At 34.6% G+C, this 27,617-nt stretch overlaps 1 protein-coding gene across 5 annotated transcripts in view; it reads right to left on the reverse strand.

The window, feature by feature from the left end:
- Window positions 1-886: 886 nt before the first annotated feature.
- Window positions 887-27,617, reverse strand: part of ZNF608 (zinc finger protein 608) — a 318,252-nt gene continuing 291,521 nt past the window's right edge. For 4 of the 5 annotated variants that reach the window (XM_007486483.3, XM_007486479.3, XM_056824697.1 and 1 more), the window contains 7 exons: window positions 20,304-20,391; window positions 17,195-19,646; window positions 15,162-15,579; window positions 14,428-14,600; window positions 13,160-13,313; window positions 2,390-2,471; window positions 887-1,844 (listed from right to left, as the gene is read on the reverse strand). In XM_007486483.3, the coding sequence (XP_007486545.1) occupies window positions 1,838-1,844; window positions 2,390-2,471; window positions 13,160-13,313; window positions 14,428-14,600; window positions 15,162-15,579; window positions 17,195-19,646; window positions 20,304-20,391 (3,374 nt within the window). In that variant the 3' untranslated portion in view covers window positions 887-1,837. Of the gene's footprint in view, window positions 1,845-2,389; window positions 2,472-13,159; window positions 13,314-14,427; window positions 14,601-15,161; window positions 15,580-17,194; window positions 19,647-20,303; window positions 20,392-27,617 lie in introns of those variants that run through there. The other variant, XM_007486482.3, reaches the window with a different exon arrangement.

The following is a 27,617-nucleotide window of genomic DNA, read 5'->3' on the forward strand; positions in this document are numbered from 1 at the left end:
GATCATACAGTTTGTTAATCACAGAAATTAACATAGGTCTCTTGAATCTTGATATTCTTTCCATAGATAATATTCCTTTTTCTACTGTTATTATTAGAAATATGCATATAACTTAGGTGATATTTTAGAATTTAATCAGTGCTTGCTTCTTGGATAGTTAAAAATAAGGTCTTTCCATAATTTTTTTTAGAACTGTTAACAATGTTTCCTATGCCCTTTGGAAAAACTGGATTTTCCTATATGTAGGAATGTTCTTTATGTAACAACAAATTCCATTCATGTCTGTAAGTAAAATAAATTATTAAGATTGCCTTTAAAAACTGCCAACATATCATTGAAATCAATAAACTTTTTATCACCATTTTTAAAACTACCTGGTTAATTGATTTCAACTGGATAATAAAAGGAAAACATCAGTGGGGACTTGTGAGTGACAATGCTTGAAAACAACTTCCAACCCTTAAAAAGTACATCTAGAATCTTGTGAGGAGAAGTAGTTACCCTCTAAGGACCCAATCACTAATTCGAGTGGGAGTTGGAAAAGTTTAAAAATGATAAAAACATATCTTGTAGAAACAGTACTTTAGTGATAGATAAAAGTAAGGAGTTCAGTGATTATATATTTTCCATTTTCAATCTGATGTCATATACACATAGCCTAAAAAGTATCAATTAGTTTCTACCAAACCTTATTTGAATACATAGGCTTAAAAATATGTTGCAAATATAAGACGATGTTGTGTACAATATAGTCATTCCAGTAAGCTTTTTTCTAGAGCATGATATAAGATATGATGCTATGCAACCAATAAATGCAAGCTTAAGAGATCTCCTTTGAAAACCTAGTCTATGATGGCACCAGGAATGTAAGAAAGACACAAAAGAATTAAAAAAAAACAACTTTTTTAATTCTGATTGCCAAATTATTTAAGGCATGTATAAAAAAAGCATTCAATATACATTTTACACAAAATAAACTAAATTACAGCATAAAACAAGTAACCAGGCAATGGTATTAAAGTCTCTTTTTCTAAAACTGGATAATTGTAAACATTAAAAAAAATTGTGGGACTATTCAAGTAATAGAACAATCACAGATGTCTTCTGATATGCAGGCTATTTGGGTTATCTGCCATTTAATATTTTTAAATGGATGTTTCATTATTTGTAGATGCTCATTATTTCCCCATTTAAAACCTATACATTATGTACAACACAGTTTTTGTGGTATTGGCAACCCCATGCCTTCCAAAAGTATATTTTCCATCATACACAATTACAATAAAACAGTGAATACAGTAACATTTCACACTTATGCATCTTAACAGGAGCCACCAAATAGACATCTAAATTGTATGAAAGTGTTATCATCACAGTTAGTCCTTCTGAGAGGCTTGTGGAAATATCTTAAGTGTATGCAAGGTTCAGGCACACTGATACATAACATTGTTTATAATTTAAAAAGAAAAGGAAAACAAAGCAAAAAAGTTTTTTGTGGCTAATACATTTCAACATGACAAAATCACTTTTTTCCTTTATCGTGTGGCTTGCAACTTGGCAGCAGACCCTGTGTATTTGAGCCTGGTTACTGATATAAAAAGTAAAGAATATACATATATGATAGACCATAGTTCTATGTCTATCATATATGTATATATATATAAGTTTAATTACAGTGACATGTTACTCTGTGATAAAATCTGCAATTTACAAAAATGAAATGACTGCTTTTTGCCTGCCATTAAGGCATTTCAAATTAACACCATGGAACTGATGTCTGTAATAAAGCGCTTCCCCATGTGATCCAATCACATGACAGTATACATTTCCAATCTTTTCACTCTCTGCAAAAGAAAACAAGCAATCTTAAGAAAATTCTTTTTCATATTTACCACTGAAAATTATGATGCAGAAGACTTTGCTTTAATGTATTGATTATTTAGATTACTCTAAAATAATAATTGAATTAAAAGAACCTAAATAAATTTAAAGTTTATCATAATATGTAATGTGAACTTCAATTATTTTACTTTTATTTTTAATCTCTGGCTGAATAAGAACAAAATAGATATATTTTGATTTTAATCTTTGTCTTTAGCATTATCAAAATAAATCTCCCATTTTTTACCTTTAATGTTAGAATATGATCAAGCAAGGGTAGTCATAATAAACTATTCTGAATAATATACTTTAGGAATATTAGGAAAATCTTGGTACAAATATACCTAAATGAGGAAGAATAAATGTCACAATTAGAATAAAATAAAAAAAAATAAAAGTATAGTTTAGAAGGAGCTAGACTTTTAGTCTAAAAACCGTATCATTAGCTTTCTTTTTTCTATGTTAAAATGTCTCTTTAAAAGTAATTCAAAATTTATGGGATATTTACCTTCTCTGTGCAGGAAACATACCAGATGCAGATGCTTGAGCAGCCACCTGCTGAGTAGCTACAAGGGCAGCAGAGGTTAACCCTAATAGAGAAAAAAAAGGGGGGAAGGGTTCTGTTTCTGTGAACTTTGAAAGACAATCTAGGTACAGGCATTCCAGTTGAAGCTCTGCCAGATCCAGAGCAGAACTTTTTCCTTTCCTAAACAAATGCATAAAATGCCTCACACAACAAAGATCAGGCACAAGATGCCTAATCTGACTAATATCTCTTTACTGAATATACTCAGTTTTCCTATTTACTAGCCAGTTTAACACAATCTAACTTTCTGTCTCATATTCCTCTTTGAATCCTGGCACTATATAGTGGTAAATTGTTTGCGTACATTATAGAATACAAAAAAACAGCAGAAATAAAAAGTATCAGATAACAAGAGTAAGCAAGGGTTGAATTGAATTACAGAATAAACATAGTCACCTATTTGGTTAGAATATAACTTTTCCCAGTGATATATTTCATAAGGTACTGAATCACTGAATTTTATATTGAAAAACCTAGATTTCTCAAAAACTCTTTTCCAAGGGATGCTAAAATATTCATCTAGGAGAAAATAATTTAATTGTCAGAATATATTACCAAAAAAATTATCAAACTGGAGCAAAGATAGAAAAAAATGAATATCTTCTATATGTCTTAGTTTTGTATACTTTCTTCTTATGAATATGGGCTATTCTCTCAGCTGGTAAGGAAGATCTTTGCTCTGGCATCCCTTGGGAAAAGACTAATCTTGTGAAAAAATTAGGAATTTCTGGGCTGGAGAACTGCATTAGAGGAGACCTGCCTTTCCTTAAAGTACAGAGATCAACCTGTGAGAAACAACTTGATTAAGGTAAATCCAAGGTTTTTGTCATCTGGGACTTTGGGTTTACCTAGGAAGCCAACCTCAGGCTTTGGGTAAGGACTCAGTATATCTGTGAGTCCTGCATCCTCAGCCTTTTAGAGATAATCTGTAGTATATAGGTAGTCAGATAGCTTTTTGGGGTCTAGATAAGATCAGGAAGTGAATAAGAAGGCCTTGAGAAGACAAGAAGAGCAAACCTCATCAGGGGGAGCACAGATTGGTGGGAGAAGCTATAGCTGTGTAGATTTAGGACTTTATTTATCATTCTCCTACCCTTGATAAACATTTTTTTTAAATAATTGCAAGGGTTGTGCTTCACTGGTTCTGGGGGGTTCCTAGTTGGAATTTTCTTCCATTTCAAATCCCTCTAGGTCCTTTCCATTAAATTATGTCCTTTTGGAGGTAGTTTTCTCTCTAAGTTGGCAAGTTTGAAGGACAAGAGCCAAGGAAAATTTGAATTTCAGGGGAAACTGTCCCCTTGAGCCCCTTGGAATTCTAATAGCTGCTTCTGGCTGGGCAAAAGCAGCTAATGGAATCTTGGTGCTGCTAGCCAGGGGAGTGGTTCTGACTAACAGGTAGATACTTTGGTTGGAATTCTCTATCTCACTTGTACTCAGGGAACATTCTCTTAGGAACTACTACTTTGTAGTTCAGCTGGGGGAGGGGGACAGTGGAAGATTCCATTAACTGTTTTTCATTCAGCTTCATTTCTAACAGCTGTTGCTTGGTCTGAATACTTTTTTACAGTGGCAGGAAACAATAGTTTTTCTTTTTATTGGTCCACATCATTACCAGAGTGGGTGTTATCTAAAATATACCCTATAATCTTTATGCTTTGTCTAGGGTTGAAATATTATTACCCTTTACTGAAACAACTATATGAATGGCTATATTCCATCTGTAATATTGATTTGCTGTTTTATGTCTGTATTGGTTAAAGGTTTAAGATAGGTATGAAAGAGATGCAATGTATATGGCTAGATAAGTTTTGGTATTGGTGAATTAAAGCAAATGGTTATTGCCTTACAACTGAAATTGGACCAAATTGAACTAACTTGTGGGGAATTGATGAAACTTAATGGCATGGAACATGATCTAAAGCAACAGGAGCTAGTGAAGTTTGGAGAGGCTAATCAACAAGTTCCTACAAAGCTGAAACTAGAGACTGAGGCTTTGGCAAATAATCCAGTTATAATGTGTCCTTTAATAGATGTCCCTTCTGTTATACCTGACCAGGGCATTGTGCACAGTAAAGAGCACAAGAATTTTACACAAGGTGAACTAGAATCCTTAAAGAAATGTACTCTCAAATATGAAGAAGAGCCAATACTAGTTGTAAAACAGTTGGAAAGAGTTATCAGACTCTTTAATTCTAGTTACCAAAATTTTGGCCTTATCTTGGATGAGATTCTGAAAAATAGGAAAAAAGAGAGTTGAGCAAAGAAACAACAATACTGCGCTTACTCCATTTGCCTGAGTATAATGATTTGAAGATAAATTCTGTAGAGAATTACAGGCAACCTGAAATGGCAAGAGAGTCCATCTTGGAAACAATGAGAGCAAACTCTAAGCACCCTGGGACATAGTCCAAATTTGAGAGGTTGAGGCAAGATAAATGGGAAACAACTGCTAGCTTCCTTGATAGGATTATTGATTGTGGAGAGCATTGATTTAATATCTGAAGAGAATGCAAGTCACATTAGGAGGTAATTTGTTAAAAATGCCTGCTCAGTGGTGAAAAATTTCTTCAGAAGCAATTACCCAAATGGGTTTACCATGGGTCTTAATGAATTGAAAAGAATAGTGACTTACATAGATAGATAGATAGATAGATAGATAGATAGATAGATAGATAGATAGATATAGATATAGATATATACCAGGATGAGTTAGATAGGCAAGCTGAAGATAAAACTGATATTACTGATAAATTGATGCTGCAATTAAAGGAAGCAAATAAAAAGTTTGAAGAGAGTGAGATACAACAGGTTAAGACTGTTGCTGCCTTGCAGTCTTATAATCCTCCAAGGTATGAATATAATTCCAAACAGAATAGGCAAAATCCTATGCAATTTACGTGGACATATGATAAGAGAGTATAAATTCAGGGGTAAATTTTCAGCTTAGAATAGGGGAAACTGAGGCAATGCATATAATAATAGTTATAATGGTTATAAACAAGAATATGTGTAAATAATAAATTTAATAATAATATGTATAGTGGAAATAAAAATTGTTGTAATCATGGTTGTTGTAATGGTTCCCAGCAAACATATGACTTACAGTCAATGCTGGATTTCATCAGAACAGGAGCATGGCCTAAGTATTCTCAGGTGCCTAGTGGAAATACACAGAAAGGGGATTTACAGAAGGGAGCCTTCTCAGCATGAAGGTGTACTCAGGATGGTATGGTGAAGTTAATTTTAAATAATGATTGTGGGAAAGAAATTGTTGATGATAAAGAATGAAAAGAATTTAAATATGATGAGATGTATAATAGACATGATGAAATAACTAATGTAAATAATGAAGTGGATGAAATTGCAAATGTGGGCAATGGAAGATGGAAGGTGGAGTGAGTCAAAGAAATCTGGGCAGGGTGATAGAAATGTGGGACCATGGGAAAATCAGGATACAGGAGTAAATGGGGAGGTGGAATATAATGGACAGGTACTAGGGATGGAATTTCCTGATCCTTCTGTGTTAGCTCCTATTATTATACATATATTATTATACAACACATTCTCCACCAAACAGCACAGTGTCTCATGTTACTATGAAAGTGTAAGAACAGATATATGACTGCCTGGTTGGCACAGGGGCTTCTATATCTGTTCCACAAACATGCCCAGAAGATTGTAAGGCTATTGGAAATATGGTGGTGGTAGGAGTAACTAGAAGATGACAAAGGGTAAAGAAGTTGCAACCCAAAATGGTATCATTGGGTCCTTTATCTGTAGAGCATTCCTTTCTCATAATGCCCAACTCACCAATGAATTTACTTGGAAAAGATTTTTATGCAAATTAAGAGCAACTATTCCATGTATACCAACAGGGGACATATCTTTAGAATTTCCTGAAAGAGCTCTGGATATTTTCCCAATGTTGTTTTTAGATACAGTTGAGGCAGGAGAAAGAGGGAGATTTTATCCTCTTCCAGATGATATTCTGGAACAGGTATGGGTTTCTCACTCTATTAAATGTGCAACTCTAGTTAAAGTGAAGACTAAAGGAGGTCCTCCACCTTGCACTGCACACTATCCCCTAAGTAAAGATGCAACAGCTGGCATCATTCCTATCGTAGAATCATTACTAAAGCAAAGCATTATAATCCCATGTATTTTGGAGTTCAATACACCTATACTCCCAATTAATAAAAACCAAAATTGGATGAAAATTGAAACCCTTGTTACAGATTTGTCCAAGATTTAAGGACTATAAATGATTATGTAGGGAAGTTGCACCCAACTGTTCCAAGACCAGCCACAATTATATCTTCCATACCTAGCAGTGTCAGATATTTCATGGTGGTAGTATGTCATTGTGGATGACATACTTTTAGCTTCTCTCAGTGCTAAAGTATGTTTAAGGGATAGCAAATTTCTTTTGTGTGAGTTGTGTAAAAGGGGGCATAAGGTATCTAAGACAAAACTTCAATGGTGCTTATTGAGAGTTGAGTATTTGGGATTTGTTTTATCTGGGGGTTCTAGAAGTATTTCCACAAAATGGATAGCTGATATCCAAAAGCTAAGTGTCCCAAAGACTAAAAAACAGCTAAGAGTCATACTGGGGACAACAGGATTCTGTAGACAATGGATCTTTGGGTATAGTGAATTGACTAAAGCACTTACAGATTTAACTAAAGATGCAGAACCTGAACTGCTCAAATTACAGCCAGAACATCTACAGGCAATAACAAAATTTAAGGAAGCAATTCTTTCTGCTCCATCATTTGGGATCCCAGATTATGAAAAACCTTTTGTACGCTTTGTTCACGAGTGGAAAGGGATAGCTTCAGGAGTTCTTGCATAGATTTTAGGGTCAAATTATCACCCAATTGCATATTATAGTACACAGCTATATCATATTTAGCTGGAATAGCTCCATGTTTGTGTGGAGTGTCTGCTGCTGTATTATTAGTGCAGAAGTCTACAAACTTAGTTCTTGGGTGTCCATTGACAGTCTTTTGTCCATACCAAATTGAAGCCCTTATGTTGAAATATTACACTCAGGCTTTTTCTGATCAATGTATAGCCAAATATGCCATAGTTTTCTTGGGAATAAAACATATAAATCAAGAGGTGTAGTGTTTTAAAACCAGCCACATTATTACCTGATTTGCCAAAAATTGGGGAACCATTGCATGACTGTACTGAAGTAGTTCAATTAATAGAATAACCAAGGCATGATTTGAAAGATACATCACTAGACAGTCCTGACCTTGTGTTGTTCATGGACGGTTCATCTTTCATGCAGAACAGTATCTGTTTTACAGGGGCAGCAGTGGTAACTGAAGTTGAGATAGTGTGGTATGGTTCGTTACCCAAGAATATGAGTGCACAAGAGGCAGAGTTGATATCTCTGAAATATGCCTGTTTGTTAGCTAATGGCAAAAGGGCTAATGTCTATACAGATTCTCGTTATGCATTCTCGATCTGCTATGCAATAGGTTCCATCTAGAAGCAGAGAGGTTTTATTACATCAGGGGGAAAATAGATCACTTGTGTGAAGATTATCACAGAGGTACTGGCAGCTATTAAAAAACCAAAACAATTAGCTGTGAAATACTGCAGAGGTGATTCTTTTGGCAGAGATCCAGTTTCTTGAGTTAATCACTATGCTGATGTTACTGCCTATTATTCAGCACAAAATACCCCAGGTTACAGAATGAATTTCTCAGTCATAGAATCTGGAGATCTTGAAAGAGCATATCTAGACACAGAAATTCAAACATAGCAGCATAGTTTTGGAGGTAGGAAAGAGAATAGCATTTGGGTAACATCAACTAGAAAGCCCAAAGGCATTTTTCAATCATATTTTCCAGGCTATTTGGGGATAGAGGCTTTGGCTGATACTGTTAAAAGAGTAGTGGTAGCCCCAGGAATTACCACCCTGGCAAACAAAATTTGTTTTTGCTGTTCTATTTGTCAGAAATTCAATCACCATGTTTTTAAGAAAATTTTTAAGAAAAGAGGGGGCATTAATTTCTATTCCTTTTGGACATCTGCAAATAGATTATATTACTATGCCCAAAGCAGGGAAGTATTGCTTGGTTTTGGTGGATAAACTGACAAAATAGCCAGAAGCTTTTCCATCTGCTAGGAACACTTCAGCATTTATAGTTAAGATCTTGTTGAGAGAGACTGTTCCAAGATTTGGAGTACCAGTCAGAATTGACTCCAATAAAGGGGCCCATTTCACAGATGGCATTTTTAAACAAGCATATGAGAACTTGAGAATCTTGGCAAAGTTTCATGTTCTGTATCATCCACAAAGTTCAGGTCAAGTAGAAATAGAGAAATCAAAACTATGACAGGGAAACTTTGTACTGAGATGCATCTGAAATGGCCAAATATCTTACCCCTAATGTTATTCTATATCCGTACAAAACCAAGGGCTGAAATACATGTTTCACCATTTGAAATATTGTATGGTCATCCACCTTTACAAGCCAAAAGTTGTAAAACTGCCTATGCTTCAATGTTAGGGAGAAACATCCAGATAGAATCTTACGTAACTGCCTACAAGATACAATAAGAGAAGGGGGCAGTTGGGTGGCTCAGTGGATTGAGAGTCAGACCTAGAGACAGGAGGTCCTAGGTTCAAATCTGGCCTTAGACACTTCCCAGCTCTGTGACCCTGGGTCTCACTTAACCTCCCATTGCCTATCCCTTACCACTCTTTTGCCTTGGAGCCAATACACAGTAGTGACTTCAAGACAGAAGGTAAAGGTTAAAAAAAAAAAGATACAATAAGAGAACTGCAAGATATGGGACTTTTAGTTCAGAGTGGTCCTCTGGATTATTCATTACATAACATCAAGCTAGGTGACTCAATTTATAAAAAGAATTTTAATAAAACCTCAGCAGCAGAACAATCATAGGTTGATTCATTCACAGTAATTTTAACTTCACCTTCCACAATAAAGGTTTTAGAGAAAGAATTGTGGTTTCATTGCCCACACATTAAAAAGGTTCCTAGAGTAGCAGAAGGAGAAGAAGAAAGAGATCAAGAAGAAGATGATGAAGGAGAGATAGCTGCGAGATTATCAGGCAACATGTCTGCAGGCAGAAAGATTGAGGAAGAGGACAACAGATCAGACAGAGAGGACTGAAGATAGAAGAAATTGTAGCAGAATCATAGAGGAAGTACAGCAGACCAGACATTGAAAGGATAATAGACTTTTACACAAGGATCTACTACAGAAAAGGATGCTAGACTGATATGTATTTAGTTTATAAGGTTTATATATCATGTTGCACACAGCATATGTTCAATATAGATATATACATGACGTATATACATATACATCAGTATATATTATAAAGCAGCCGGAGTAAGAAGACAGAAGAGGAGACAACAGGCAACAATAGAAGAGGAGTATCTGAAGATTTGGTGAGTATGACTGCATCCAACATATAAATTTAGGACACATTAATCAAAAGATATTCACATTAGATTATATGGTTTTACCTGGATAAAATGTATTTGGGACATTTCATTCAGGACACATATAAGATTATGTAGATTTTGTTTTGTGATTTAGTATTATCAGAATGTGGAAATTTTCTTACACAAACATATATATATCTGTAACATACTTGGTATATATATTTGTAATATATTTAGCTTATAGTATTTGTATCATAGTTTAATATAGAGTAAGTGATTGTGTAAATAAGTGTATAAAATATGTAGATATTGTAAATTTTGTATAGGTTTTATATATTGCTGTATATTCTTGTATATTCTTTTATATTGCTATATATCTATGTATATTTGACTGTGAATAGTTGCAAGAGTACAAATTTATATTTTTATAATCCATATATATTTGTAAATTTGTACAGAAAATTTTCTACATATCTGTGAAATGTGTGCAGAATTAAAGGTTCGAAGGATAGGATTTTGGTAGGATAAGATAGTTACAATGTTTGACAGAAGATGTTTGTTTTGGAACTGTTTTGGAACTGTTTGCACTTTGCATGTTGAAATTTTTGATGTTCTTGTTATATTTTGTTACATTTTGTATGTTGAGTATTCTTCTTGTGACTTTTGTATTTCTTTTCCTTTAAGTAATTGCCTATTGTAATTTCCTTTTTCCCTAATTCCTTAGTGTAAGGTTGATGATAGAGAGGAATAGATAGTTAAGTTTTAGGTAAGAACTGTTTGTTTTATTTTCAGGTAAGTAAGATAGAATGGGTTTAGAATAAGGAGGGATTTATATAGTGATGAGCATATGACAAATCTATAGATTAGATCAGATGCTCAGAGGGCAGAATGTAAGTCTAAGTGATAAGGGATAGAGAAAAATGCACAGATTGTCTTTAAGAGGAAAGGAGGAGAATTTAGATGCAGACCCTGGGAGAAGATTCTGGAAGGAGAGGAGGATCTTGCTAATTTACTGGGTTTAGCAGTCTCTCCTGATCTGGCTTTCCTCTGAGCTGGTAAGGAAGATCTTTGCTCTGACATCCCCTGGGAAAAGACTAATCTTGTGGAAAAATTAGGAATTCCTGGATTGGAGAACTATCTTAGAGGAGACCTGCCTTTCCTTGAAGTATAGAGATCAACCTGTGAGAAACAACTTGATTAAGGTAAATCCAAGGTTTTTGTCATCTTGGACTTTGGGTTTACCTAGGAAGCCAACCCCAGGCTTTGGGTAAGGACTCAGTACATCTGTGAGTCCTGCATCCTCAGCCTTTTAGAGATAATCTGTAGTATATAGGTAGTCAGATAGCTTTTTGGGGTCTAGATAAGATCAGGAAGTGAATAAGAAGGCCTTGAGAAGACAAGAAGAGCAAACCTCATCAGGGGGAGCACAGATTGGTGGGAGAAGCTATAGCTGTGTAGATTTAGGACTTTATTTATCATTCTCCTACCCTTGATAAACATTTTTTTTTAAATAATTGCAAGGGTTGTGCTTCACTGGTTCTGGGGGGTTCCTAGTTGGAATTTTCTTCCATTTCAAATCCCTCTAGGTCCTTTCCATTAAACTATGTCCTTTTGGAGGTAGTTTTTGCTTTCACATCTATCTATCTATCTATCTATCTATCTATCTATCTATCTATCTATCTGTCTGTCTCTCTGTCTTATCTTATCTTGTCTGTCTGTCTGTCTATCTATCTATCTATCTACCTATCTATTTTTTCCATATAAGTTCATGGATTATTTTAGAGTAATGTGTATTCCAGACTCAGAAAAGCCTATAAAAGAGAGATTGAAACTCATAATATGTCACTTTTTTTCCCCTTATAGTTTACCCAACACTAGGAGAAAAGGCCAAAAGGGAGGATATTTTAGGCATGGGAAAAAGCAATGAAAATGCAAAGTTAGATATTATCTTCTTAAAGGAATATCAAGGAGGCTAGTGTCACTGGATCATAGATTATTTAGACAGGAGTAATGTATAAGAAAACTAGAAAGGTAGAAAGAGGCCAGATTTAAAAGCCAAACAGGGTACTTAATATTTGATGTGGGAAGTAACAGGGAGCCTCTGGAGCTTATTAAATAGAATATTGGACCTGCACTCTAGAAATATCACTTTAGCAGCTAAATAGAGCATGGATTTGGGTGGGAAGAGAAAACAAACAGAAGGTTATTGCAATAGCCCAGGAATGAGGGGATGAAGGTCTTCAACAGAGTCATAGCAGCATCCAATAAAAGAAGAGGGTGAAGATAGATGTGAAAGGACTTAGGAATCTACATTGGGTGGGGAAGTGAAGAGTAGGAGGATAATGTCTAGGTTTTGAGATGAGGTGACGGGGAGGATAGTGGTTTCCTCCATAATAAAAGAGTAGTTAGGAAGAGGGGAAGGTTTTGGGAAAAAATAATGAGTTTTGTTTTGTATTGTCTTCATTTATATTGTTTTATTAATTACATATATTGTTCTTTTATATAGCTATTTAAATATTTAAATTTTATATAGCTTTTTAAATGCTATTATTTCATTTTATCCTTATCATAGTCAGAGATGCAAAAAGTTAGGAGGGGAAAAAGACAAAATTCTACAGTGTAGGTTAAAGTGATAGCTATTATGTTATCAAAATATATCCCCAGTAGTAGTACATTGCACTTACTAGGTATTTATTCATTTAACAATAAGTTTTATCATAGGAATGAGTAAGTGGACAGACCCTATTTCCCTAAGATCTATCATAACATATATAGTTGTATGCTAAAATATTTTTTCCTTCCAAAACCTTATTCTCAATGGATCAGATTTGAGATATTGAGGACAAGTAGTTGATTATGAAAGTATTAAGAGCTGTATAAAATTATTTTATCGTTGATACTTTTACAGACATCAATTTCAATGGTTCTAAGGGCATGTATACTAATAAAGAGCTATTATCATCTCTAGTTCCTTATACTTTTCCTATGGCAATCTGAATGTTATATTTAGTATTCTGTAGCTGGATTACCATACTTAGTCTGTAGTGACTGTAGTGACCTTAGTCTACTGATAACATCAAATACTAGTGACAATTTAATGGAGTCCAACTCCCATCTAAACAAAGTAATTAGATATCAAATGTTTTTCTAAGAAAACTTCTTTTTCCAGTGTTTCATCAAATCCATGTTACAAAAGCTGTATCAATAGGTTACAACAGGAAATTTTAAAAAAAAAGAGATTGACAAAAAAACCTACTGACCTTGAAAGGGGTCATATTGACCTGGTATTAATGGGTAACCCATTCCAACATGTGTGTGATGATGAGTATGAAGATGACGTTGACTGAAGGGGGAGTGACGGTCTCGTTCCCTCTCTGCTTCCCGCTCACGTTCAGCTACAGCTTTTTCTATTGGCTATCATGAGAAAGTAAAAGGAGGAAAAAATGAAAAAGAATATTTCTAAAAACTTGTCTTAGAGTAATGGTATAAGAACTCATGTTCATTATCCTCTTATTATGCTCTATTACATAAATAAGTGATAAAGGCAGAAGACAAAATAATGATATTAATTTTGATTAGTAGTTGTTTTTCATTGTTATTGTAATGATGATAACTATGTGAAATTATAGATATCCCTTCCACATTGTGAGGGTTAGGGCTGTAGTGCCCCCTGTGATCTAGAAAAACCACATAAAGATCTTTGGCAAGTATTTAAGAATACTCTCCAATCCCAAGTATGTGCCATAAATGTTTCTGTAAGACATAATTAAGATAATAGAAATTATATAATTATAGGAATCTTTTTATTCTCATTCATCTGCAATTACTATTATTATATAATACTAGAATGCTATCTCTTTCTCTCTCTCTCCATTTTCCATTTGGAAATAAAGATAATTTTTAAAAACTCTTTTTGAGTTATGTTTTCTGATTATTCTCATGCTTTTGTTTTACCCCAAATGGCACTAATTTACCCTCAGCACTATCATACTTAACACCCTATGTGACCTGGGGAATGTCATTTCACTTACCTGAACCCCATTTTCCTCATCTGTAAACATGGGGTTGAATTAGATTGCCACTTGGGTCACTTTCAATTCTAAATCTATGGTCCTATTTATATTTGTACTAATGTTGCTAAGATTACTATATCAAGGAAATGCCTACAAAGTCCAGCAACTTGCCTTCTAATTTCCTTGTGAGTGTACACAAGCATGTTTTTTAGTAGAGCTATATTTCCAAATTAGGCTCTATAAATTTCAGTTTCCATATGAAAACCTTAAATCTAGATTTGCTTTAAAAAAATAAAATCATGAAATTCTATTACAGCACATGTTTTCCCCCTCCTAAAGAGAAAAAAAAAAACATCTTAATTTGGAAAAAAGCATTCTTTATGTATTAGTGTAAAAAAAAAGAATCTTGAATTCAGAGTTGGGCTCCAAAACCATTCATATTTTGTAACTCTTTTCTATTTTGTCCTCTTCCCCAAAAACATATCATTCTTAAATAACAACAAAAGGCAGCTTACAGCAGGGGACTTGCTGCGGTACTGGTTGGCATGCTGCTGAAGCAAATCCAGTGCTTTAGATTCAGTGGCTGTTTTCGTGCTGATGCTAGGGCTGGTATTGACTTTTTCCGCCTCTTCTCTCCCTGACATCTTCCCATAAACAGGATAATGAAATCCTGGAGAGAGATAGGCCCCTGCAGGTAAACAACAAATGCCACATCAAGTTACTGGCTGCCTTTTTTTTTATCTTCCTTTTGAACATTTGGGTTACACTGATTTGGGATGGAGTTAGAAATTATAGTATAGGGGTTACATTAAGAATGGGATATATCTTCATTTACTTATATCTAGATTTTTTTCTAGACTCATTCATACTGATGAATGGAGGTTATCAATAGACCTGAGTTTATAGCCATTTCATATATTTATGTGTTCTCTTAAGTAAAAGGAATAGTAACTATAATAGTTCTGACAGCAAGTGCTTAGAAAATTTTTATAGGCAATAAAATATCTGTCAGTCCAACATAGCATACTGTCAGAGAGTACAGAAGCTAGAGCCAGGAACTCTGACAGTTCATAAAAAGAATATCTTGTATTGAATCAGTTTCATTTATGAAATTCTAACATAAAAGTAAGAAAAATAAGTGTCATCCAAGAAGTTTCTAATTAATTCTAACATTTTAAAAGCTAAAAATAGAATTCCACCTATACAGTTAAACATGAAAATATTTTCTCTTAGGATACAATTCACTTACCAGGATAGCTATGCATTAGTACAGGAGACACAGCCCTGTATGCAGGATGATTGGGATCATACATCTGTGGATAAGGATAAGCATGTAAGTACTGTATGTATGACTGATGCTGACTCATTGGAGAGGAGACAGCCACTCTGGCTCCTCGGGAGTCCTTCCAGTTTACAGGAGTCTTTCGATCATCATTTTTCATTTTGTTCTCTTCAAAGGATTGAGAATCAGACTGCTTGGCTTCTTTGGGCTCCTCTTTGATATTTGTTAATGACACAGGAAGTCCAGGTACCATACTCTCTTTATTAGGTGTTTTTCTTGGGCTATCCTCTTTTAATTTTTTCTCTCTATCAAGCTCTTCTGATTTTTGCTGATCAAGGTATTTAGGTTGGTAGACAAAATGGTGCCATGTCCTTGAATCTGGATCCTAACAAAGAAACACAGGGATTATTTCTAAGTTAGTTTCAGAAAAGTTGATCAAAATGTTATTGTTTGTGTTTTTCTTTTAATTAATTTTATATCATTTAAAAGGATGACTATTTCTTTATCTAAATGCAAACTTGCAATAGTAAATCTGGCCATTATTATGACTCAGTGTCACTTAAACAAAAATACAATGGTTCCTGATTGAAATTCTTCATTATATTACTAGAAGTGTTATTAAGTATTAAAGCCCTAATCATAATAAGATTTCAAATTACTTTTCCATCAGAAAACCTAACATATAAAACCAAAAAATGTTATTTTCCATTTTGTGAAGATAATGTACTTTGCTTGTATAACAAAAGTGAAGTATCTTACAAGAAAGAATTTCTAAATAGCTTTTTCAACCATAAACTAGTAATAACAAATAGCATATGGTCAAGAAGTCTTGAAGGAAATCTTAAGGAAGATCATTAAATTTCGACTAAGACTGAATCCATACAAATAGCTAGGGAAATAGATATGATAAAAAGTTAGTTATTCTCTTTTAGTGCAGATCAAAAATTCATAGTAAAAAAAGGAACCTTAAAACCACCAAATCTAATATATTGTACAATTGAGTAAACTGAGGCCTAGGCTTTGTAATTCACATAGCTAGTGAGTGGAAGATAGAAGACCAAGAAATCAGGTCTCCTGTCTCCCCAGTTCAATACTCTTTCTACCATATTTCTGGCAAGAACCTGAAAAATAGGAGTACCATTAATTACAGGGTTTTATTAATAAAAAGCTACCATGAATAAAATACTTTAGTTACATACAATTCTATGACATGTTTATCTAATTGAGGTTTCATGACTATTTTTCAATTTTTAATGAATTTGTTTTTATGGATGCTCAATAATTTGGCCCTGAGAAAATCTGAAAAGGCCAGTCATACTTGCCTACTCATTTTAGCTTTAATGAACTTGATTTTACATTTAAAATATCACAAAAAATTAAGAAATTGAAGTTCTGTTCCCAAACCCCAGAAATCACACAACTGGACTCCAGCAAGATTTTAAAAAGAGGGGAAAAGATACATGGGTAAAAAGCCTACCCCATTCCTAGTAAATGCTACTGGAAATTTTGGTATTTAAAAGATCAAACATATGGTCATCTAGTACAACTGCCTTGTTTTACAAATGAGATCTAAGAGGACTAAATGCCTTTCATTAAGGACATAAACAATGACAAAGCTACTGTTAGAATCCAGGTCTTATGTCCCACACCACTGTTATGGAAGAAATTTTATATCACATAAATCATAATTTTTTAATTGAAAGGATTTCGGAGATCTTCTCATAAACATATATATATATATATATATATATATATATATATATATATATATATATATATATATATATATATATGTATGTATGGACTGCTTATAGAAATGAAAGGACCTCCAGAGGTTCATACAATAAATTTATAAAATATTAGAAACATATAACAATGCTTTTTAAAGAGATAATTAGTGAGGGGGAGGTCCTTAGTGTTTATATAACAAAAGGCATTATTAGATCAAGCCCAGAAATAAACAGTTCTCAGATTGCTCTCTCTGTCTAGGGCCATCTTACTTGTTTAAATCTTGTGGTTGGGTCTACACCTGTCTGCTTCATGGAATCCATGACAGATTTCATTTCTACAGCCTCCTTAATAAGCTGGTGGTTTTCCATCTGCTTAGCTTTGAAGCTGTCGGACTGAAGCTGCTGCTGGTGATTGGACAGAATCTGTGATTTACCTGTCTCCTCAGTTTTATTAGGCAATGATGGCCCAAGTTTAGTATTGTTTTTGCTAAGCTCTGGAGGAGTAGGAGCTTTAGAGATGGTGGCAGATGGAATATTTTTCTGTTTATTGTCCTCCTTGCCCAGTTCTTTCAAGGGGAGTTCATTTTTTCTCTCACAGTCTCTTCCAGTTTGAGCCATTTTCTGTTCTGCCAACCTCTGGTCCTCATAATATTTTTCATACTGCTGTCTATAAGCAGGATTCGTGGCTATTAAGGACTTCTGGTCCATGTAGAGTCCATATGCATACTGTCCATAATAAAGGGATTGGGCAAGTGCAGGATGCCTCTGAGTTATTACTGACTGATGCTGAGGTGGTAAATTAGAATTATTTTCCATTTTCTTAGAATCTAATGGCTCTGCCTTGTCTTTTCTTTCCATTTCTTCCTCAGACTCCTTTTTGATCTTCATTCCCTGTGGGCAACTACTGTTCCCAGCTGCAGGGGTGCTGACTTGGCCTGAGTGCATATAACTTGGAGAATAATAAGTATCGTAGCCATGGTAATAGGGAGAATGGGACTCTTTCACTTGGGATGATTGTGCTGTAGCTGAAGAATGTCCTTTTACAACACTGTCCTTACCAGAAATTATATCTGAAGGAGAACTGGCCTTTGACCTCATGCCCTCTGACCTGCTGTCAGAAGCACCATCATCAGCAGCATCAGAGATATCTGAATATGCAGGGCTATTGGTTTTAGTGACTGAACTCTCTGCCCCATTTTGTGTCAACACATGCAATGGTGGCATAGGAGACTGTCCATTCACCAAGGGGTTACATTCCATTCTGGAAGCACTCCCGATAGAGGGGCTGGGTGCATTGTCTGTGAAAGTATAAACTTTATCAGCTTCCGCTTTAATACTTGCCATCCTGCTCTCTTGAGATTCTGACAAACCATTAGCTAGCACTTCATTCTTGCTGAGATGGTCCTTTAAAAAATGTCCTGATAAGTCTTTCCCAGACCCCTTTGTGTCCTCAAGCTTTCCTAGCTTCATATCTATTTTAGGACTTCCTGACTCTTTACTTTCTTTCTCTTTGACCTTTCTCTTTTCCTTTTTCTTTTTGTCTTTGAGTGATGTGAGAGCTGGGTTTATAGTGCTTGGCTCTCCCATAATTGTGGGCTTTGGTTGAATAGGTTTTAATGGAGGACTCTTTGGTGTAGCTTGAACAACAGTGGTTGTGAGTGAGGGCAATCCTGATATTGACCCTGTAGTGGTAGTTGTAAAGGCTGCAGTAGGAATAGCTATCAATTGGGGAGGAGTCGGAGCTGGAGCTGGAGCTGGAGCAATAGGCCTGGCAGTTTTAAGTTTTGAAAGGTTTTTGTCCACTTTGCAACTGTTAGCTTTTTTGCCCTTATCTTTATCACCTGAATTTTTCTTGTCTATTAGTCCTTCCGCTTCCAGTTTGGGCATTTCAGTAGCCAAACTGCCATCTGTTATTAAGCAACTATCCAAAGTGGCTGCCATATTAGAGATCACTGGAAGATTATTGAGTTCACTATTGAGGCCCTTCTTTTTGCCAGAACTCTTGCCAGCTTTTGAATTGATAATTGAACTTGGGCCATTATTAATCAAATCTTTCTTGCCCTTGGGTGTCCCAGAGGTGTTTACAGAGCTAGGGGATATTGGTGCTTTTAGTGGATCAAATGATACAGTTGTGCTTGATTCATTGAATTGAGATGCCATGGTACTCGATGCTTCCTCACAATCTGATATCTTGTCTTCATTTTCAGGCTCAAATTCCAGTTTGCTTTCTGGGTCTAAGTGTGCATGAGCCTGGTGGTACCGAAGTCCGTTAATGTGCTTGTACTTTTTATTACAATTTGGATGTGGGCAATCAATTAATACTGGAGAAGAGCAACCTTGGTCCAAAAAAGTAATCTCAGATTTCCCCTGAGGGGTGGTTGGAGTGCTTCTAGAATTACTACGAACACGCTTTCCACACTTATTGTCCTCTGAACTGGAGTTTAAATCCAGTTCCATAGAAGGCTTATTTTTCCTCTTGTTTGTAGAAGAGGGACTGGCTTTGACATCTTCAATAGCACAGTTTGGAGGTGTCCTTCTACCACTTGAGTTAAGGCTACCCCTCCTCCCTTTTCCATTAGAACCACCTCTGTTCTTATTCTGAAGTCCTCTAGCTTCCGCAAAACTAGCATCATTTCCTGGCACAGTTGCTGCAGACCTTGCTCGCTTCCCTCTTCCTCGACCTCCTCTCATTTCTAGATCACTTGTTGGTGATTCACAAAACCTAGGCAAGCAAAAGCAACAAAAATGAAAATTAGGTACCATAAAGAAGGTACATGCTATACTCCAAAGTAATTAACAGTATCTGAATTACAAGGGCAACCCATTCTTCCACCGGTAATTTCACTAGCTGGAATATAGTCTGCCACCAAGGAAATTTACTTTTCCTAAGAAAATTAAGTAAAAGCATCTAAAGTGACTTCAAATTCAAGTTAAATTTCCATAACATGGAAAATAATTAAATATTATGTGAAGTAAAGAGAAATTTCAAAGCTCTTTTAACATATTCTGTGCAAAATTATCCCTTGTTTCAATAATTTACAAACTTTTACTTAATATTAATTTGCATGATTTCCTTTTTGAAAAGAATGGAAAGGAAGGAAGGGAGGGGGGAGGGAGGGACAGAGGAAGAAGGGAGAAAGGGAGAAAAGAAGAGAGGAAGACAGAGAGAAAGAAAAAAGAGAGAAAGCATGAGAGAAAGTGAAAAAGAAAGGAAGGAAGGAAGGAAGGAAGAAAGGAAGGAAGGAAGGAAGGAAGGAAGGAAGGAAGGAAGGAAGGAAGGAAGGAAGGAAGGAAGGAAGGAAGGAAGGAAGGAAGGAAGGAAGGAAGGAAGGAAGGAAGGAGAAAAGAAAGGAAAATTCTAATAAATAGTTCCAGTTACCTTGGTGGTGCCCAATCATGTTTTGTACAGTCCAGCAGTGTGCCCACGTAGGTCTTATTCCTCCATGTGACATTTACCACTAAGACACCTGTAGTTGAGGGAGGAACGTAGAATTATCACAGTTGGTACAAAACTCTTGTTTTAATATTTAATTGATTTTTATGAACATAGACTTATTCCCACTTGCTTTTAAAAGGCCGTGATTTGTACTCTTCCTCATTTCTGATTTCTATGACCTCAATTTAAAGCACATAGTAAATAATCAGTGTGTGTGTGTGTGTGTGTGTGTGTGTGTGTAAATGAATGTGTGAGGTTGTGATCATTCTCTCTGCAAACAGAAGGTAATCATTTCTGCTATGTCCTGCTATAAAACATCACCACCTCTTAATTTTTCTACTACATTTAATTGTATTCTTTTGGCAGTCTGCCAACATAAAACTGAGTGCCAGTTACCAGTGTTTAAATCAGAAGACAGAAAGTTATCTGTTCTTTTTTCTTCAATTCAATAAGTGAAATATTTTATTCCCATTCCCCCTAAAAGGGCACACAGAAGCATAGAAGTATGGGAAAGTAAAAACCCAGACTAGATCCAAAAGCATTCAATTATCAGTGTTCTCTTTCAACAAAGTATTAACTCTAAATTTATCAGACTTTCTCTGAGAGAATAATGAATCTAAACTGAGGTGAATTCAAATCAGTATTTGGTCCTGTTTTCATAAAAGTGTTCTAAAATAGTGCTTTTAATAAAAACAGGTTTTCACTTTCAGAATTATTCCTACTAGAATCAATCTTAAAAATAAATAAATAAATAATGCCCCAATCCCACCTTTCACAATGCCATTTCCTATGAACTCTTCAGTTTTCACCAACACTGGCTTACAGACAATTTAATTTAGCACTTAACTGCTGGCCAAATGTTACAGGGAAACATGAAGTACACTTTTCACTTCTCTTCCAAATTTATAGAACAAAAAATATTGCACTTTCAAGCCTACCCTAAAAGGACTCAATTTTTGAGCCAATAGATAAAATTGTTATTCTTCTCACAGTATAAAAGAATGAAACAGTTTAAATGTTCATTATTTTCTGTAGACAGCCTCCATTTTCTCTTTGAAAAAAATATTGGGGCATTATTAAAAAGCTTATTCTATTTTGGTTACCTAATAGTATTCAATCTGTAATGTTTAATCTGATCTAGGTAGTGATATCAAGGTGCCTTAGCTTACAAACCAGGTCATCATACAATGACAATTTTCCTTAAAATTATAAAAATTTAGAATTGAAAACTGTTTCCCATAAGAACTATATCACATTTACTTCAGGGACAGCTGGATTCTATTCACTGTAACAAGTCTAGCAGATAAAATGATAACACAAAACAAGTCTTTCTTCAATCATGGTTGAGGCAATTGGATTTCCCCCAGGAAATAAAAGATCCGACAATATTAAATTAATATTGAGAACAGAAGAGACAATTGGGTATTTAGCCAGAATTTGTATAATGCCATCTATTTGGGGGGGGGGAGTTTTATCATTTTAAAATTCTCACCCATAACTCCCTTTTTGGAAAAAAAATGATTAAAGAAAGAGAAGGGTAAGGCTGATTTGTTTTTCACATTGTCTCCTCTCTCTGCACTACATGTGGTGTCAAAGATCTTTTCAGCTGCTTAAAATTCTTTAGCATGCCAGCTATATTTACTGCCTAAGAATACATCTGCATTGCTAGAGGGTTACTGCATTTCAGCTTTAGATGCAATAAGCTGAGTCACTCTGTTCCAGAGGCCCTAATGTAGTACAAATGTGTAATTAAAAATGCTTGAAAGGAAACATGAAAGAAACAATAAATGTTCCATTCTTGAAGTAATAAAATTAAAAACAGGAAAAGTCTGCACAAACACTTAACATTAGCCTGCACCAAAAGGCTTTTGTTACTGCTTTTCCCCTATGGGTCTCATCTTTCCAGCAAAAAAGGTGGTCTGGGATTGGTTCTCTCTTTCTGGAAACACTAATATCTGATTGGCTGAATTGCACACTGCAGTAGAAAGCTCAAAAAAGCAAGTGTCTCAAATACATGAGCTTCAAAGAGGGAGACGAAAAAGATTCTAATATGTTACAGTGCTGAAAAAAGGGTGAGCCTGAGTGAGAGGGAAGAGGAATGTGTAAGTAGAAACTGTTTCATAAAGGAGGAATGATTCCAACAATAAAAGAGGGTTGCCTAATGCTTCCAGAGTCAGTAAATCAAACACTGGTTTGTTTTCAATAACAAAGCTTGTCAGTGAGATGAAAGGTTATTGTCTGCTAAACTGTGTTGTGTTTATACACTAAGACCCATGCCACTGAGCTTTTCAAGATAACATTTAAACCTATTCAGGACTGTAAGAACAGAATGTGTTGTAGCAAAACAGGATAAAGAGGAGTTTGGGGGCTGGGAGGGAGGAAATGAATTCCAAAACAAGTAGTAAATCATAGTTTATCTGTGGCACAGTTTGAAGCTGACAATGGCTAAACTAAAGATGAAATCACCAGAGTAAAAAATTCAAATGTCTTCTAGCTATTTTTAGGAGCCATACATATGCAAATGTACAACAAAATATCAATAAATGAACCTTTTATTTTTTAAAAAAATTTAAATACTATGTAAGCAAATAAAGATCATTTTCAATTTCAAAAAGCCCAAGAGTCACCCCTTATTTTCTAGAAGTCATGATCTTTTTTAGGGAGCATTTTAATAGACAATATCCTCAAGAATTAATTAACCTTCCACTTGCTTTTATTTTTCTTTGTATACCTGCCAATTCAGAATACTGCACATTTATGTGTGTTTAAAATTCACACAAATAAATACAAATACACATACATATACCCTTAATCAAGTTCCTAGAGTGGAAATAAACGACTTGAACTTTTCTCACATAAATTCTATGGTACTATGTTTGTAGCTTGGAAGATCTATGTTCAAACAACATCTGTCACAAGAAGTCAAATTAGTATGTTGGAGCATGTTTTGGTTCAGAGAGAGAAAAATGGATTATCATTTCACCAAAATGTCGAAGCCCTGTAATATTTTGTAAGCTACGACATTCAAAATTACCTTAAAAATGAAAATGTTCCAGTTACTTTATATGAACTGCAAAGAAAACATCTTTCTCAGACAGGTCAAGCTCTGATAGCTAGGATGTAATTCCAACATTTGGCACATTGGAAGTGCTTAATAAATGCTCTTTCATGTCAACAAAGAAACATTAAAACGTGAAAACTAGAAACATGTAGGTTAAGTGGAGGATGAAAGTCCTTTGTAAATATATATATATATATTTGTATGTATGTATGTATATGTGTATATATATATATACATATATATATATAGCTATGTATAAAAGGGAAGCAAATCATTTTGAAATTATTTGCTTCCCTTTTATACATAGATTTATTGTGTTTATTTTCTTAACTACAGGGAAGGATTTGCTGCTATGAAGTTTTTAAAAGGCAACACACAAGCGACATAGGAGTAAATTAGACTCAGGGATGTGAAGAAAGATAGCAGACCTGCTGATGAGCACCATCTCACAAGAAAGATTATAAAATACAGTAACTTGTCCATGGCAGAATATATTAGATGAATGGGTATCTATCTTTACATCTTGTAAGGATGAAGGCAATTAACACGTTAGCAATTACACAATAACTGTGATGTTTAACCTTCAGGGTACCATTAACTTGTTTTTTAAATTTTTATTAAGTGAATCTAAATATAATTTATTTCCTTTTTATTTTTTGTATTTTACTTTATGCATTAAAAAACTTTACTCTAAGAAGGGTCCATAACCTTAACTAAACTGCCAAAGGAGTCCAGGACACCCAAAATATTAAGAATCCCTACTCTGGGAAAATAACAAAATTATTCATTGTAGATTAGGATAATAGTTACATTTTAAAATGGTACATTACTTGGTTTTCTTTCATGCGCTAGATGTGACAGTTCCTACCAAAATTATGAAAATGATGAGCTAGCTTAAAATTAGAGAAAGCTCATTACAAGGGAATGGGATACCAGGTAATACATTTTTTTTCACCAGAAATTATTTAATCAACTAACTCATCAAGTGTGAAGAAACTGGTGTCAGCCAGTGACAATTCACATTGATGCAATCCTTACAGTATTTTTAAAAACTATGTTTATTCAATACAAAGAACAAGATAGAGAATTACATTTATAATACTATGAAAATCTATCATATTATTTTTGCCACATGGACATCATTAATATTAAAATATTTAAGTTTAGAGCCAGTTTCACCTATATTTCCATTTTTAAAAGGTAGAAATATATGTTTGCATTTATAGTACTTACATGGATATTTGAAAAGGGTAGTAAAATGTTTCATGGAAAACCAGGGTAATAAAACACAATATTCAAAAGTTGTACCAGATGAAAAACATTTAATGTGCATTAAAATATTACAAGTTTCAAATTGCAACATTATTTCAGACCATAACTTAAGCTGGCAAAAATGCTTTGAGTAGATAAGGTCAAGATACTTGTTAACTATTATCAGGTTCTCCTTAACATGACATTTTCTGTTTTCAAAAGTTATTCGTTATTCAAAAAGCAACTAAATTATTTAAGTACCTTCCATGAAGGGAATATATTCACCACCTCTAGTCCCAGCAGGGCTGGGCAGTAAAAAAGTTTTGTGATTTTTCTCTTTTTATATTAATAGTAGATTTGGAAGCAGTAGACCTGCTTTTGTATCCTTGCCCCAATGAATACTGGCTGTGCCTTTTTTTAAGTCACAAAATACTCTGAGCTTCAGTTTCTTCCTTTGCAAAATTGGAATACTAATATTTTTACAACTGCTTTGTAAATATTAAGGTGAGAGATATAGAGTCTGAGAAAGAGAAGGTATGGGAATAAGGGGCTTAAGGTCATAAGGACTTCCTCCCACCTTGTGCAGAATCTGGGAAATATCCTAGTCAGATATGTTCAGTTACCTCTTTAAGCCTTTTCTGAAAATACTTATAGATTCCTTCTAGGCAATTTGGTTCTCTTGAGTTTGGGAACCACTGAATTCTTCCTCACATTCTTTTTTCCATTAGAAACTGAAAAATGAAAGTGGCCTGCTTACTTTTGATACTAATTTCTCTAGCCAAAAAGCAAGTTTATACTGTCCTAATCTGTAATAAACTATTTTTCACCCAGAAGTGATAGGAACAAAGGATCACAGATTTAGAACTTACAGATTACAGGGATCTTAGAGGTCATTCCCAGCCTTTCATTTTTACAAATGAAGAAACAGAGGTCTAAAAAGGTTAAATGACTTGCCCAGGACTACAAAGCAAGTGTCTAAAGTAGGATTTGAATCCAGGTATTTCTGACGAAGAAGTCCCTCAATTCCCACTTTTTGTGAGGAGCTTTTCACAGTCCTACTTACTGTTTTCTCTTTTGAGACTACCCCCAATTTATCCTGCATGTGTCTTGCTTGTATGTATATAATTGTGACATGTTGTGTTCTTCATTAGATTTTGAGCTTTTTAAGGCAGGGACTTTTTTTTAACCTTTATCTCACCAGTTTTCACATGATCTTGTATTTAACAGATGTAAGCACCAATTCTACATTGTACCACACTCTCAAAGCAACTTATAGTCAGAACTATGGTTTCAAAAACAAGAACAATTTTTTTTGAAGTCTCCTCCTCTGGTTATTATTTTCTCTGTACAATAATGGTTGTTAATTCTAATGAAAAGGATGCTTATTACCACCTCAGCATTATTAAACACTGGTTACATGGCAATGCACTAGTTTTCAGTTAAAGGTATCTAGAATTTTGTCTAGAAATACCTCACTAATAATTATGGTAATAAAACTAATACAGATTAAATATTAACTAATGTACAATTCCAAGTAGTCCACGTAGAAGTATTTTCTTTGAAGATCATTTTTCCACCTTGTATGCACTTTGTCAAATTTAGATCACTTAAAGCTATTACTGCTATTGTAATTATGTATATTCATATAATATTCAATTACATTTATTTATTTATCTTAAATCCTTACCTTCTATCTTAGAATCCATACTGTGTATTGGTTCCAAGGCAGAAGAGTAGTAAGGGCTAGGCAATGGGGGTTAAGTGACTTGCTGAGGGTCACACAGGTAGGAAGTGTCTGGGGCCACATTTGAATCTTGGACCTACAGTCTCTAGGTCTGGCTTTCAACCCACTGAGCCACCCTGCTGTCCCTTTTCAATTATATTTAAAGACAAAAATAAAATGATTTTTGGTATTATCTTTTTTCTTTCCATTAGATATAATGGAATATAATAGATAATCGATATTAATTATCTTAATTCTTCATTATCTTAATAGGTAATTAAGAATTTATTTTATATACCTAATATTTATACAATACAATAATCTTGCTTTTGTATCTGCATTTCCAGTACATTGCACCATGGCTAGCACTTACTACAGTAAGCACTTTTGAATGCATTCAATTATTAATATACATTGGGAATGAGGAACCTCTTTTTACACATAACCCCTCAGCTTAATTTCATCAAGCCTGCAACAAGTGTAGAGAAGTACTTTTGCTCTGGAGATAGTAATTGAAGCCTACAGAATCCCTAAGCAACCTAATTTAGAAAGAAACCTCTGAAGAACAGGCCAGGGATAATGAATAATACTTCCCAAAGGCTTTATTCGCTATTTTTTAGTTGTTCTTGTTGGTCATTGCTATTACATAATGAGTGGATTACAAAATGAAATTTTAGAACTGAAAGAGTTTGTCTCAGAACTTTGGAAAAACCATTGGACTTAGGAAATCAGGAAACTTGACTTCTACCTACAACTTCAGCATTACTCATGCATTTTGGACAAATTATCTCTGTGGGTCTCTGTAAAAGTAATGGATTGGACCAGAATTAGATATGGCCCATAAGCCATTGCTAAATAACCATTTCAATATAAGTAAATCTATGTATTTTTATTTCATGCATTTAAAGATATTAAGAGAAAGTATTCAATAGGCTTCACCAGACTGCCAAAGGAGTTCATGAAACACAAAATAGACTGAGCATCCCTGGACTAGCTAATCTTTAAGGTATTTTCCAGTTCTAACAGTCTATACTTCTCCAATGGTATCCTTAAATATGTTAACAATGTTCTCATTTTTTAAGTAAGGAAATCTGGACCCAGGAGGTAAAGGTTTTTGCATAAGATTACACAACTAATTACTTCCACAAATGCAGCTAGTAACATCAAAATCCAACCAAAAACAAATGTGAAAAAGAATCTTAATGATGAAATAAATAATGGT

This window comes from Monodelphis domestica, chromosome 3 (genome assembly GCF_027887165.1).
Source record: "Monodelphis domestica isolate mMonDom1 chromosome 3, mMonDom1.pri, whole genome shotgun sequence".
NCBI classification, from domain to species: Eukaryota; Metazoa; Chordata; class Mammalia; order Didelphimorphia; family Didelphidae; genus Monodelphis; species Monodelphis domestica.